This window comes from Artemia sp. Qi Xiang Cuo, chromosome 19 (assembly GCF_049724085.1).
Source record: "Artemia sp. Qi Xiang Cuo chromosome 19, ASM4972408v1, whole genome shotgun sequence".
Lineage (NCBI taxonomy): Eukaryota > Metazoa > Arthropoda > Branchiopoda > Anostraca > Artemiidae > Artemia > Artemia sp. Qi Xiang Cuo.
The window spans coordinates 41,820,690-41,836,195 of record NC_142812.1 but is presented as its reverse complement, the minus strand read 5'-3'; the positions used below and the strand labels follow the sequence as shown (position 1 = coordinate 41,836,195).

The 15,506-nt window shown below is 36.7% G+C and overlaps 2 protein-coding genes across 2 annotated transcripts in view; one reads left to right on the top strand and one right to left on the bottom strand.

Annotated features, from left to right (window-relative positions):
- Nucleotides 1–1,140: 1,140 nt before the first annotated feature.
- Nucleotides 1,141–7,538, bottom strand: LOC148940853 (ropporin-1-like). The gene is made up of 3 exons (XM_089105387.1): nt 7,217–7,538; nt 5,737–5,919; nt 1,141–1,418 (listed from the first exon to the last, which is right to left on the bottom strand). The coding sequence occupies exons 1-3, from the start codon at nt 7,454–7,456 to the stop codon at nt 1,179–1,181; spliced, it is 663 nt and encodes a 220-aa protein (XP_088961513.1). The 5' UTR covers nt 7,457–7,538; the 3' UTR covers nt 1,141–1,178.
- A 176-nt stretch (nt 7,539–7,714) lies between these two features.
- The window catches only part of DCTN4-p62 (dynactin subunit 4), a 63,630-nt gene continuing 55,838 nt past the window's right edge, over nt 7,715–15,506 (top strand). Inside the window, exon 1 of the mRNA XM_089104817.1 lies at nt 7,715–7,908. Within this exon, the coding sequence (XP_088960943.1) occupies nt 7,762–7,908 (147 nt within the window). The 5' untranslated portion in view covers nt 7,715–7,761. The remainder of the gene's footprint in view (nt 7,909–15,506) is intronic.

Here is a 15,506-nt window from a genome sequence, read left to right as displayed (position 1 = left end):
TTACGCTTTAAAAATAATTATGATCAATATAATAAATTTAAGAAATAAAAATAAAACTGAAGAATCCAAATTCAAACAAAATTATTAAATATTTTTGATCACGACCACGAATGATGTAGAGTCGTATAGCATTAGGAATACAACATTTGAATCGAAATGGTCTAGTCTCATTTCAGAAAGAGAATACTTTTGTAAAAACCTGTTTGAAGAACAAGAACCGTCTATCATTTTTATGCATAGTAAAACAACAGACAAAAATTAACGAGCAAGAGAGTAAGGCAGTGAAAAAATGCATGGCAAGTAAAGTAATAATTGCTAGGGATGGATAGTCATTAGTGATAGATCACTGTGGGTGGTAACGTGAATGGGTGATTTTCGGGGAACAATATTTTTTTCCGGGAGCCACAGAGATTTCGGGGAAATCCCCAAAATGCGGGGATATTAGAAGCCCTGAACGCCACGCAACCCTATTTCTGTAAATTTAAACGGGAATATAGGCCTATATACCTAAAATGAAGATTAAGAACTAAAACTAAAAAAATTAAGAACATTTGGCGCATTTTTTGACCTTTAAAACTTTAGCAGAAGTCAGAATTTGCCTCAAACTTACAGGGCTCTTATTTGAAATCCCCAAAACGTACTTAAACTTTTTCAGCTTTTGACGATCTCTTGGGAAGCAAATGTCTTATTTACCTGGTCTAATCGGCACTTTCAATGCTATATATAATAGAATCTCAAAACAAAAATGTAAGGCAACGTAATTCAGCCAGGGGGGGGCGACCGCCCCCCCTGCCCCCCCTTATGGGCGCCCATGAATAGGACTAGTTAAAAACTTTTTAAATTGACGTAGTAACATGTATTAACTGGTGTATAACAGTAAATGGATCCTTCAACACTTCTGAACTGTTGCATCAATGAGCTAATAGTGCTAATAATGCTTAAGCAGATTCCTGTGACATTTTTATGATTAATATGTGTTTTGAAAGAATACCTGGTTACAGGTTCAAGGGGCTATTGGTTTAGAAGGAAAAGGAGGCGTAGTCTCTATCATTCATCGTAAAATAAATTAAAAAAGGCCAAATCCCCACTCACTAATTCATTGATACGCTTCTTAAGGTGTAGAATCCTTATAACTTTTATTACACAGCTTGATATGACAATGAATAAAAGACAAAAAGCTATTGGAATTTGGGACAGAGAGAGCTTCTAAGGTTTTCTACCCCTATCAGTCCATTTTGAAGCTTAGCGACGTTATCAATGTAACTGATAACGTTATTAACCAATGATTCCGATATTTCTCCGTCAACGCTGGCTAGATAAAGATACATTTCCTTGAAAATTTGAGCTGGCACCATAGACATAAACTCATCAGAGTTAGATGCAACTAAGCAAAGAACCTCCATAGTGTCTTTCAGCGTCTGAAAAAAAAACAACTCAAATAATATAACAGAGAATATTGGAAATTTACAAGTACATGCTCTCATTGGAATTTGGTAAATTAGCAATTCCTTTTGTCTGAGAAAAATAACCTTGAACTTAAAAAGAGGAAGATGGAATCCCAAAATTATTCCACTCTTGGGACAGGAAACCTAATGAGAGGTTTAAAACATGTTTCTTCTGGAAATATGAAGCATGGTCAACAGGCTGGCCGGAGTTTAGCCCCCCTGGCAATTACCCCCCCCCCGAAGAATACCCCTAGCGGAAAATACCCCCCCCCCCGCGGAAAAAAACCCGGAAAATACCCCCCCCGGAAAATCCCCCTCCCAAGTTTGAGTGAGTGGCGCATAATATACAAGTACTAAAATTCCTCCCCCCCCCTACGGAAATTATAAAATGAAACTCAAATAAAATTCTCAAGTTTGGAAAGCCTTATTTTCCACGGGGGGGGGGGCTATTTTCCAGGGGGTATTTACCGGGGGGATTTGGGGGGGGGATATTTTCCGGGAGGGGGGGTATTTTCCGCTGGGGTATTTTCCAGGGGGGTATTTTCTGGGGAGGTAAATGCCTAGAACCGGTCAATAGAGTTTGAACTTGTCTCGCTAAAAATCACCATTAACGGAGTGGTGCTAAGTTCGATTTAAAAAGAACTGACATATTTTATTTCAATATCTTTTTACTATTATCACACAAAAACTTTCTCGGCCTATTCATTCTCTGTGATCCTTTATAAAATGGCATGAATCACAGGCTTAAAATTTAACGCCTGGGCTAAGACAACAAAATAGTTTTTAATCTCATATCATTTATCCATATTTTGTGGGTCTACAAAATTGTTTCGAATGCAAAATATTTCATTATTTTTACAGAAAAATTGGTAAAGTTCAAAAACCAAATTGTTTCATTATCATCAAAAACTCTAGATTTACTGGTTCTGTTCACATTTTTCCTTAAAGCTACTGATACAGCCTTGACAGCCTTAATTCTAAAAAAATCTGAAAAAGAGGTTTTTCAAAGAAAAGTAAAGAGCAATATTTAAATTTAATACGAGCAGAAGCCAAGTTCTATGAAGTTTTTGTCAAGTGTGGCATGAAAAAGTTTTTATTATGAAAAACTAGATACACACAATATCCTTAACTGATTTCGACATGCCTCAAAACTCCCTGAAATTTCAAACTCGATACCCCGGCCGATCTTTAAAAATTTTACGTAAGCCCTTTTGACAACCTGGATGACATTCTCTGGAATTTTCAAATTAATACCTGTAGACGTTCCTGAGATCAATATAAATACACCCTCTTGACAAACTGAATGCACTTAGTCTCTTTTGATTTAATACAACCCACCTCTCTCCACATTCTCTGGAAGTATCAACTTAATATCCTTAGTAGTTCTTGATACTTCTTACACACACCTTTTTGAGCGCCTGGATGCAGATAGTCTTAAGATTTAGTTCAACATCCCCCTCAGTATTCTTCAAATTTTGAACTTAATATCCTTAGTTATTCATTAGACGTTGCATATAAGTTCTTTGCACAACCTGAATGCACGTAAAATCTTTTGGTTTAGATCAATAGCAGTTGCAGGAGCGGCTGTAGTTGCAGTAGCAGTAGTAGTAGCTGTTATAGTCGAAGTCAAAATTTGAGTGGTCGCAGTCACAAGCAGTTGCAGTCGCAGTAGCAGGTAGTCACTGTCTGAAGTAGTCTCAGTCACAAGCAGTCAAAGTCGTAAGACATCACAGAAGTTGCAATTAGACATCGTCGCAAGAAGTCGCAGTCGCAAGTAGTCGTAGTCGGAAGTAGGCACATTAGCAATCCAAATAGTCGTATTCGTAGTCGCCGTCACAAGTAGTTGTAGTCACAAGAATTCACAAGCGCAAGTGTTCTTTGTAACAAGTAATCTGAATTGCAGTCACAAGAGTCACAGGATCAGTCAAAGTCATAGTCACAGTCGCAGTTGCAACTAGTCGCAAGTAGTCGTAGCGGCAGTCAAGGTCCTAGTAGTGGCAGTAGTCCTAAAAGTTCTCATTTAATACCCCTAGCCGCTCCTATGATATCGCTGATTCTTCCTTTTGATAACCTTGCGGCAAATAGCATCTTTTGATGTATTTTAACATTTCCTGAAGTTTTAACTCAATAACCTTAGCCTTTTCGCACATACCCAGGATCAAACGTTCTCCCACTCCCAATAATAAATCCTGTATGCAAACAGTGAGCAAATTACACAAATTAAGACCCTTTCCCAGAGGGTTGTGAGGGGTCATGTCATACCCAGATGCATAGTTGTTGGGCCTTTTGACTATTCTGAAAAAATTATATCTCAAAATTTGGTCAGGGTTATCTTAAAAGAGTGGAGGGGGTGGTGGGGGGGGGTTCAGTTGCTCTCCCCTATTTTTCCAACATCCTCATCAACATGCTCCAAAAGTTTCAAAATAATACCATCAACCGTTCTTGAGATGTTGCAGATACAGCCTTTTGATAGCTTAGAAGCATACGCTTTCTTTTGATTGAGTTCAATATCCCCCTCAACATTCCCTGAAGTTTCGGTTTAGTACCCTTAAGCTTTATGAAACCACCCGGGATCAAGCAATCCCCCTTTTCCTAATGATAAATCCTGCATGCAAAGAAGAGACGAATTGCAGGATTTACAACCCGACCCCTCCCCAGTGACGGTCGGGTCATGTCATCCCCGGTCGGATAATTGTTGAATTTTCTGTCTATTCTGAAAAACTGCTGTCTGAAAATTTGATCAGTGCTGATAGAGGAGGGGGTCTGGAAAAGGCGAGGGAGGGGGTCAGTTGCCATCCAATCACTTTTCAACGTCCCCTTCAATATGCACTGAAAGTGTCAACTTAATACCCACAGGCCTCCCTCAGACCTTCAAATTAATACACTCGAATTCACTTAGTGTGTTTCTATTTTGTTCAACATCTCCCTCAACATTTCCTGAAAGTTTCAACTTAATAACCTAAGTCTTTTAGAGACCCAGGATCAAACACTCCACCCCTTCCTAAAAGCTAACCCTATATATAAAACAAAGGGCAACTTGCATTACTTACAGCCCTTGTCCCAAGTGTTGGTGGAGGGTCATGTCATCCCCAGAGGCATAGTTATATGACCTTTTGACTATTTTGAACAAAATGGTTTTCTCCAAATTTCGAGCGGATGTGTTATGGGAAGGCGACTGATTGCTCTCCTATAACTTTTAATATCCCCTCGAATAAATCTAATACTTGAATAATGGGCAAGTTGTATAATTTACAACATTTGTCCCAAGAGTTGTTGAGGGTCATGTCATCCCAAGAAGCATAGTTATTTGACCTTTAGAGTGTCTTGAACAAAATGACATTTTAAAATTTTGATCGGATGTGTTGGGGGGGAGGACATCTAAGAAGGGCATGAGAATGGATGTGGTTACCCTCCAATCACTTTTGACTCTTAGATGTAAAGATCTAAAGTCTTCAAGCATTACTATTTCTAAGGATGAGCATCTAAATTTCTAGAAGATTTTTTTTTTTGACTCGTCTGATCAAAATTCTGCCGTCCCAACAGAGCTCAAATTTGTACTATTGCTTTGTTCGCCTTTTTTGGCTGTCAATTTTTTTCAATATCTGGTATTACCATTTGTAATCTAATTGTTTTTTTTTTTTTTTTAACAAGTCACTATCGATCGCAAGGCCATATTATGTTTTATCAACAGAAACCTGAAAGAACACATAACTGATCCATAAATTTAATTAACGAAACCACATGAAAACACATGATATTGCAAGTAAACGAATTATCTTTTTTTATGGTAAAGTACCTTTTATCAGTATGTTACTGCTACCTACATTACCTTTGACGTCCAAAATGGACATATTTTTTTCGTGTTTCTCATTATTATTGTATTTTTTCTAAATTTAATTTTTAATAGACTATCTAAAGATAGAATTCTATTAGACACTATTTATTTAAAGTCAAATCATGTTTCTACTATCCGGTGGCTGTTACCTAAGCTACTCAAGCTAGAAAATTGAAAATTTTCGTACAGTTATTTGAGACCGCAAGTGGACACAAGCGATAAGTATGAAATATATTAATTGAAGAAAACTGAAAAGTAGTGTTGTGATAGAAAGCATGCGAAGGCCCAAAATACAGTCCTGTTATTTTTGGGGACTAGATGCCTAAACAAGTGGAAGGTAATAAAAAGTGACTTCGTCAATACAGTCTTGAGACGAAAATTTTTTCCTCAGAAAATTATGGAATACAAAATAAAGATGTTAAATTTAATTTCAACCCCAGATAAGGAATTAATTACATTTCCAAGTTTCCCTGCCATAAGTGTGGCTAGTTTTGGCCAGAAAACGGTTCCGTGCCTGTCCTCTGCTGATATTCCAAAATCTCCAACTTCCAAAAGGTCATTAAGTGAAGCTAAGTCAAGTCCTAGTACTTCCCAAATATTAGCCAAGTCGCTCATTCTTATTTCGTTTGAGCTACCAACCTAGAAAACAAATTGTTTGGATTAAACTAATCTTTCCAACTATTGACAGTCTGCGCAGAAATTAGTGCCAGTATTTTTCACTTTAGGAATTTGTCGCTTAATAAATCGCAAAACAATAAAATTATTAGTTGCTTTTCGCTTGTTTTTCTATGATCAGAAATTTTGTTCATCGCAGGAGCTTGAAAATAAACAGTATTTAGAACAATTGTGACATCAGTATCACCTTTGCTCATCCTGCTTTTTCAGTGTAAACGAGCGTAAGTGATTAGCGACATATTTAGACTTTATGTTAGTATACTTCAGATGACGATAAATTACACTGAGAAACTGAAGTTGATTTAGATTTATCGTGAGCAGAATGTACAGAATTGACCATGGGCCATTGAATTGACCATTGTATGTGGCCATGGTTATTGGAATAAAATTCTGTATAGAACATATATTGCACATTCGGTACTCAAACAAACTATGCGTAGAGACTGTTTAAAATAGTGTTATTTGGTGTCTATTGTATTCTAAAGTATATGAACTTGTCTTAACTATTTCATGGTGAACCTTTTCAGCTGAAATGTATCAGCGCCTTTTTTTTATTTTGGAAGGAAGCAAAGGTCATTTAATTTGAATTGTGTCAGATTCTCAATATCCAAAATGAATATTTGTGTATTTGGGAGTAGTTATTGAATCTAGTACACAACCTAAAGTCGGTACCCATGTTGATTGGCTTTTTTCCTTGTTTTGAAGCATAAAAACAGGATTTTACGATCAGATAAAATAAATTTTAATCTCTAGAAGTAAAAATTAAATCATAGGGACCAAGCCTCTCCGCAAGCTCCTATATTACATTCAAGTAATTTTTTGAGTAGAAATATAAATAAAAATATTGTTTGAAAAAAAAAAATGTAATAAAACAAGCTGCTAACTCATTTATAAATTGCGAAGATAACCTGTTTTCACAACTGAAAATTAAAGGACAAAATGAGATTATGGTTGAATTTTTTTTCAGAGACCGGGGTTTCAGGTTTAAACTTAAGTCGGGGTAATGTTTTAGCTAGGGAAATAGGCATATATTGTCTTTCTAAAATAAAGCCATCTTAAGCTTCAAGGAATGAATTTCAAATTACATTTAAAAACACGCTTAAAAAAAAAAAACTTCCAGAATTGCTTTTATTCAAAGTTATATTAACAGCATGCTACCGAGGCTGCGAGACAACGGGGCTACTCGTCTGAAAATATGCATGTGAATTAAAGGGAGGTCTTAAATATTCCTTGTACTTGAAAATAACCAGCTCGAACTTACATATTCATGAATCAGCCTTATCAACTGGATGGTGATTAGATCTTGCTCGCCATATCCCTCACACTTTCTTCTCGCTGGTGGCTTTCTTCCTGTAGACAAGGCATCAAAATAGAGATAGGACCATTTCAAAATATCTTTTGGCTGTGTTTTTATAGCAGCTTTTGCATACTCCTTCAAAAGGTCTTGTAATCCAGAAGGAATATGAAAATCTTTATTTTTATGCATTACACTTATAGGCATTGTTTAATAAAACGATTACCATGGTAACTCTAAAATCCGCTAATTAAAAGTTTATATCCATTAACACATTTAAAACTCTGGGGTGTTTTCTTATTATTTATTTTATCAGGGGGAAACTCAGAAGCATGTTTAAAATTCACTGAAAAAAAGTAATAATTTTTACATAGCCTGTGAAACCAACACAAAATGATTTATTTTTTATATATAGAGAGCGACAGCTTAACGCCCTTAACCCTATAGAAAATATTAAATCTGAAGCCTATCCTTTTTATCACCCTAAATTCAAAAAACTGCTAAGAAAAGGGATGGAACAGGTGTCAAAATATCTGCAGTTTATTTCTGTTGACAAAGTCAAGTATCTTTGTAGCTGTGGAAATTTGGAGCCATTATGTAGAATTTATTTTTGCCGCCATTGCTTAAAACTAAAATGTGGAGACTGTGTTTTTCATGAGGTAAATATTGCTGTGATGGTTGATTTTGAAATCAGTGCTGTATGGAATTAATCCCCTATTATACTTGGTCTCTAATTATGATTTTATAAACTTTTGGGTAAAATTCTATTTTAGGGGTTTCTTGCTGTTGTGAAAAGTAGTTGAGTTAGGCAAATGAAAGTTACAGGAATAAATCAAGGACTGAAGGTATACCCCAGGAAGGTATTGCCAAGCTACTATGAACCATTACTTAAGAACACAGGAAAATGAAACTTTCAGGGATGGGTCTACAGGCTAAAGTATGTCCCAGGAAGGTATTTTGAAGTACTTATTGCCACTCCTTCTCCCTCTAAAGGGTCCTATTGACCTCTAAAAAAGTGTTAGTTATAAAAGTTAAGAATAGATCTTCTGCTTAAATAAAGTATGACAAAATTGTTTTTAGCTTCACAACTTTGCTCTGTCCCAATTTATAACATTTTAAATATATGCAAATACATCTCCTAAATTTTGAAAAAAAAAACGTTGAAATGGCTTAAAACTCTACTCAAATAGCAGGAATTGCGTTTACAGAACTAAAGCTACAGAAAAAGAAACTGATAACTGAAAATTAAGGTAAAATATTGTTTTCTCAAAATTTCAATAGGTATATACATGTCATGTAGGCAACTTTCAGGACCCTCTAGAGGGAGAAAGAGTGGAGGTAGGTACTTCAAAATACCTTCCCGGGACATACTTTAGCCTGTAGCCCCATCCCTGAAATTTCATTTTCCATACCTAACCCCTTTCCAAGAAAGTCAAAAGTAGCTAAAGAAGAATTTTACCCATTTTACCTTAATTTTCATTTATCCGTTTCTTTTTCTCTGGCATTAGTTTTGAAAATGAAATTCCTGTTCTTTGAGTAGAATTTTAAGCCAATATTAATGCTTTTTTTCACAATTTAGGAAATGTATTTGCATGTCTTTAAAACCTTATAAATTAGGATTGAGCAAAGTTGTGAAGCTGAAAACAATTTTGCCATACTTCCTTCAATCAGAAGATCTATTTTACATGGTTTCACTTTTATAACACACATATTTTTAAAGGACATCAAAGGTCAGGGTCCTCTAGAGGGAGAAGGAGTGGAGGTAGGTACTTCAAAATACCTTCCTGGTACATACTTTAGACTGTAGACCCATCCCTGAAAGTTTTGTTTTCCTAACCTAGCCCCTTTCCAAGATAGCCAAAAGTAGCTAAAGCAGAACTTTACTGTAAAATGTTATTTTGTCAAAATTACAATAAGTATAGACCTGTCATGTAGGAAAATTTCAGACCCATCTAGACTCCTGTAGACCCATCCCTGAAAGTTGCATTTTCCTAACCTAACCCCTTTCCATAATAGCCAAAAGTAGCTAAAGTAGAATTTTACCATCAGTTTCTTTTTCTCTGGCTTTAGTTCTAAAAATCCAATTCCTCTTATTTGAGTAGAATTTTAAGCCATATCAATGTTTTTTTTTCAAAATTTAGGTAATGTATTTACATATCTTTAAAACCTTATCATTTGGGATTGAGCGAAGTTGTGAAGCTGAAAACAAGTTAGTTGTACTTTATTTAAGCAGAAGATCTGTTTTGCAAGGTTTCACTTTTATAACACACACATTTTTAAAGGTCAAGACCCTCTAGAGGGAGAAGGAATGGAGATAGGTGCTTCAAAATGCCTTGCCGAGAAATACTTTAGCCTATAGACCCATCCCTGAAAGTTTCATTTTCCTAACATAACCCCTTTCCAAGACAGCCATAAGTAGATAAATTAGAGTTTTACCTTTTTTTGAATTGTCAATTGCTAGTCTGTAAAATAATTTTTCAATAGCCTAGAGGTCAGTGTAGAAGTCTGGTATATTCAATCATTTAATATAATCCAAGCACCTGTAAACATAATCTAATCAACAAGTAAGCAAGCAAATAATAAGCAAAGCACTAACTAATTCACTAAGGCAAGCAAATCATAGCAGGATGTTACATCTCCCCTTTTCTGAAGAAATCACACTCTTAATCTTCAGAGATCCAACCTCTTGGGTTTTATTACAGATCTGACAGATCTTGTTTGATGGGATTCACTTATATTAGGTGATGCTCTTGGCTGCTGTTGTGAATTTTCACTGGCTCAGAGAGATGCATTTTTCCCATTGTCTAATGTTGGATTGAAATGCATGCAATCAACTTCGCTTGTTAATTTGGTGGCAGCTGGGCATTGGAAAGTGTTAGCTTCAATTATAGTTGTATCAGGCTGAGAGTTTTCATTTGGCTCACTTTCATGTCTTCTTTGAGATACTTCTCTACTTTCTTCTTTTCTATGAGATATTCTAATTCTGTTGCATCAGATAGATGATCCATCATGAGTAAGAACCTTGTATGATCGTGGTTGAGGACAAATTTCAGTTACTGTTCCTCTTTTCCAAGGACTGTTTGGTGTTGTCTGGACATGTATGTTTGATCCTACTTGTATTTCTGGCAGTGGTTTGGCAGTCCTATCATAATAATCTTTGTTGTGCTCTGCTTTGTTTTCTATATACCAGAAACTTATTTTCAGGCACTAGATGTTTTTCTAGGTGTTTCTCTGTGATGGGGAGTACTGATTGCAACTGGCAGCTCATGAGCAGCTGGGCTGGTGCTCCCATTCCATCCAAAGGTGTGTTATGGTATTCAAGCAGGCTAATGTACAGATCTTGTCCACTTAGCATAGATTTATTGAGTATTTCTTTTACAGGTCTGCACACTCTTTTCAACAAGTCCATTTGCCATGGGGTGGTAGGGGCTAGATGTGGTGTGTTTAATACCCCAATCTTTTGTGAATAACTGAAATTCCCTGAAGTTTAACTGGGGCCCATTATCTGAGGTGAGGATTGCTGGTATACCATGGTGTACAAATTGCCTCTTCAGCTTAGTGACCACTTGGGTAGTGGTAGTAAAGGTTAAGCTATTCACCTCAAAGTATCTGCTATAATAGTCAACAGTTATGATATAGTGTTTGCTATTCCACTCAAACAGGTTGCACCCCAGATGTTACCAGGGTAGGGCTGGAAGTGGTGTGCAAATAAATGTTTCAATGTCTTTTCCTATGCCAGACAGTAGACTATCATTCAAGCTCTCTGCTTTGTTTTGTCTGCACTCAAGTGTGAGGAGTGCAAAACCTTAAAATACTTTCTTGTAAAATGACAGTGATGACAATTCTGGACCCTTTAAAGATTATACCATTGTGCATTGAAAGGTCCTGACAAATGTTCTAGTATGGTACTATTGTGTTTGAGCATCATTTTCTCTTACTTGGCTAACCCTCTTGAATTATCTTTATCATTGCTGTCAGTTTGTGATCTATGGCAGTCTTTTGCCTGATTTCCTCTAGTTTGCTGTCTGTAGCAGGTTGAGCTTTAATGAATGAGTGGACAAATATTTCAATTTCTTCACACATATGTTCATCCACATCTGGCAAATGAAGTCTTGATAATGCATCTGCAATTGGGATTTTTTTACCAGCCCTATATTCAACCCTCCCACTGGGTTCATAATGATGAAAAAAGTTCATATTTTTAACCTAGGTTCATAAATGGGTCATAATTTAGAAATAGGTTCATACTCTTTATATTTTTCTTGCCATTAGCTGGAAAGCACTTGTGGTTGCCTTCTTTTTCCTTATAAAAAGGACAAGCAAAGCAAATGTGCAAGAGTTTTATTTAAAACGTTTCAAACTGTAAAATTGCATGTTTTTGTGAAGATGTGGAGCTTCCTCCACATTGTTTTCTTAAACATGTTCCAAGTCGATGACAAACCATCGTTGTTTGAGCTGAGAGACTTGATGAACAATAGGATGGTTGTGATGAGTATTTCCTGAAATTCATCCCTAAGAAAAGACAAGAATTGATGATGAAGTCCAGCGGATACCAAGAGATATCTAGCAGTCTCAAGTGTACCACAACCAAAGCATTAGTCCTCTTTATCATATCTTCCGGAAAGCTATTTGCTCAGTTCACAGAGTTGTTTTAATATATAGAACCACCCTTCCACATTCTGTATGACAAAATGCATTGACTAGTAATGATGGCCGCCAGCCGTTTTGTTAAGCAAAATGCTTTGACTGATATTCAGAAGAAAAAAAAAACTTTCTGAGCTCTCCCATTCAAGTGGGGATTTTCTTCCATCTGATGAAGTGGCATGCGGTGACGTCGTGGAAGAACACCTGTCGAAGGTACAGAAAGTTGATGCTCTGAACTTCAGGAGTAGTGCCAGAACTGCTTACCTGGCTGCTTGCCGCAATGTTGAAGAGAAATCACTAGGCCAAAATGCCCATCATTATTTCTGGTGTCTGTGGCTGGATGATTCGAATCTGGAGACAAGAAAAAGTGACTTTGTGAAAATTGTTGGATTTATGTCTTTCCGTGTGAATACTTAAGCTGCCAGTGATGAATGGAACTTGCTCCAGCCGGAACCAAGTTTGCCTAAGAACATGACTTCATCGGGGATTGATGTTTTATGGAACTCGGTTTTTAGTCTGAAAAACTATCAAGGGCAAACAAAATATCCCCTTATTTCAAAGATAGTAAAAGCAGCTCTCCACATGTCGCATAGGAACGCTGACATTGATTGTGGTTTTTCCCGGTCATGATGGATCATGACCTAGGAAAAATCATTGATGAATTTGAAAATTCTCAATGTTAGACTGAGAGTCTCTGATGCACTAAAGAAGTTTGAGAACAGGTCGAAGATAGTCCATATTACCCGAGAGCTGTTGAATTTGGGGCAAAATACATACCAGAGCTATAAACTGTGCCTGAAAACTGAGCAATTTAGACAGGCTGAAGAGAGGTCCATTAGGAATGAAGAAGAAGAGGAAAAAAGAGGATGTTATCTGAGAAGAAGATCATTGAACATCTGGAAAAGATTTTATTGAGAAGAAGTCAGTTGAAAAGGCGAAGAGACAAGTAGCAGAAAGGCTTCTTAAAGAAGCTAATGAGAAGCTGAAAAAAGATACAGATGCCAAAGACTTTGTAGAAATAAGCCTTGCACAAAATGTGATCAAGGCTTTGAGCTGGAAGATGCGCGAAGAAGATAAGGCAGCCAGAGAGGTTAATCTGATATGGACCTTGGCAAACAAACGAAACTCGTCCTTAATTTCGTTATATTTTGCCAAAAGGAACAAGTAGAGTGGAATATTTTGTACTGGTGTATTTTGTACTGTTGTATTGAAAAACTGGTGAAAAAAAACACAACCAAAACAAAAAGAATATGTGCAGAAATGACGAAATCATTAACTGCCGCATTTTGTGTCCACGGACAGTCTCTGAGGTGCGCATATCGTAAATTTAGGTGCATGATTGGTTCATAAGAAGCGCAATAAAAGGTTTTCAAAAGTTTATAAAGCGCAATCAAAAGTTCAGGTTCATAATTGGTTCATAAAAAGCGCAATCAAAAGTTCATAAAGTTCATATTTTTGTGGTCAAAAGTTCATAAAGCTCATATTTTTCACGAAAAATCTAGCGGGAGGCCTGTATATTTAAAAGTAAGGTTGTATGGCTGGATATACATCATAAGGTGTTGAATTCTTGGTGAAACTGTGTGAAGAGGTTTTGTGAGTATTGTTTCAAGGGGTCGATGATCTGTGATGACTTGTACTCTTTTTCCATAGATGTAATGATGAAAATGGCGGCACCCATAGACAATAGCAAATTGTTCTTTTTTCAGTTGAGAATAATTTTGCCCTGACTTACACAGTGATCTTGATGCATATGCAAAAACTTTCCTTTTTGTAGATATTTGGGCCCCAAGTCCATATTTTGAGGCATCAAATTCTAGCTCTAGAGTCTGGGTGGAACTATCAATGAAAGCCAAGTTCATGACTATATATTCTTTTGTATGCTTTAGGCAGGTGGTGTGACACTCCATCCAATCAAATTCAGTTGTTATAAGCAGGTCTCTCTATGGTCGACTTTGAGTTGCAAGGTTTGGGATATATCTGGGGAGGAAGTTCAGCATACCCAAGAGATTCAGAAGCTCATCCTTGGATTTTGGTTTAGGCATCTCATTGATTGCTCGCAGCTTTTCAGGGTCAGGTTTAGTACCTGCACTGCTAATAATGTGGCCAAAATAGCAGACTGATTGAAGAGAAAACTTGCATTTTGCTCTATTTAACTTCACACCTTTTATTTTTGCTCTCTCTAGTACGGCTCCAAATTTTCTGTCATGTTCTTCTAGGGTGGTTCCATAGATAAGAAGGTCGTCTACAAGTATTTTAAGGCCCTTTAGCCCTTGGAAAGTTTCATCCATCTTTCACTGGAACTCATCCTGTGCAGATATTAAGCCAAATGGATATTGCTTCCAGCAATATCTTCCATTAATTGTGCTGAATGGGGTAGGATTGGATGTACTTTAAGAAAGGGTAAGTGAACAGTTGCCTGAGGTAGCATCTAACTTTGAGAAGTATTTAGCACCACATAGGTCTACAATTGCATCTTCAAAAGTTGGAATGGGATAATTTGGGCGCTTGATAGCTTTGTTAAGATCAACTGGGTCAATTCTATTATTCCAATATTTTCTAACTTGTCAAGTTCTTTTTTCAGTCTTCCTTGCATTGCAATAGGCACCTTTCTTTCAGGATATGCTGTTGGAGTGGATCCTTCCTTGAGATAAATCTCACACTCTGCCTCTATTTTCCCAATGCCAGAGAACAATTGTTCATTTGCTGCAAGAACAGTTTTCAAGTTTGGTGATTGACTCTTTTCATTTCTTATGTCTACATTAAGGACAAGTTTTACTAAGTTTAGTTCTTTGCTTGACTTGAATCCAAGAATAGGAATATAATTATCACCAACTATGAACAATTTGTGTTTTTGTTCAGTGTTTCCAAAACTACATGATAAAATACAGGTTCCAATGGTAGGGATTGTCGACCCGCAGTAGCTAGTGAGTTTTTGCTTTTCAGGTAGTATTGCTGGTTTTGGAGTTAGTAGACAAAACTAATCTTGTGGGATAGTGTTTGCTTGAGCTCCAGTGTCAATCTTAAAGCTGATTGAATGCTGATTACTAATCTTTAATGGAACAAAAGCCTTGTCCTTATTTCTGGCTTGTTGGACAGTATAAAGCAGAATCTCCTCTTCTTCAACTCTTTCTGAAGTTTTACTCAATTCAGTGTCCCCCAATGGCATGCATTGTTTTGCTTTGACAGACTTTTGCAAAGTGATTAAGTTTTTACACTTTTCCTTTTGCTGGGCAGGTGTGCCAGGCCCATAGGTTCCACCACAAAAGTAACATTTGGTCCCCTTTTGTCTTAATCTTGAATCTCCTGGTTTTTGATGTTTTCTGTGGATTGTGTCAACTTCTTGTTTGATGAGGAGAGGGATTATATTCATTTTCAAATGATCTGAGCTGTGCCTGGGTCATTTCATACACTCTACAAAGTTCCACTGCTCTTTCTAGTGTTAGGCTGTTTCCTTCTGCAAGTAGTTTTTCATTTATTCTGGTATTTCTAATACCACAAACATTTTTATCTCTAGTCATCTCCTTAGGATTTTGAGGCTTAACTAGCAACTTTAACTCATTAATATATTTTTCAAGTGTTTCTCCTTCATGCTGGTCATGTCTTTGAAAAATAT

What these genes read in the sequence shown, in the direction of transcription:
- LOC148940853 (XM_089105387.1), bottom strand. Translation starts at nt 7,456, where the DNA reads ATGCCTATAAGTGTAATGCATAAAAATAAAGATTTTCATATTCCTTCT. An exon ending in TAAGGCTGATTCATGAATAT is followed by an intron (nt 5,920 to 7,216) that starts GTAAGTTCGAGC and finishes TTTGTTTTCTAG; the next exon opens with GTTGGTAGCTCAAACGAAAT. An exon ending in TGGCAGGGAAACTTGGAAAT is followed by an intron (nt 1,419 to 5,736) that starts GTAATTAATTCC and finishes TTTTTTTTTCAG; the next exon opens with ACGCTGAAAGACACTATGGA.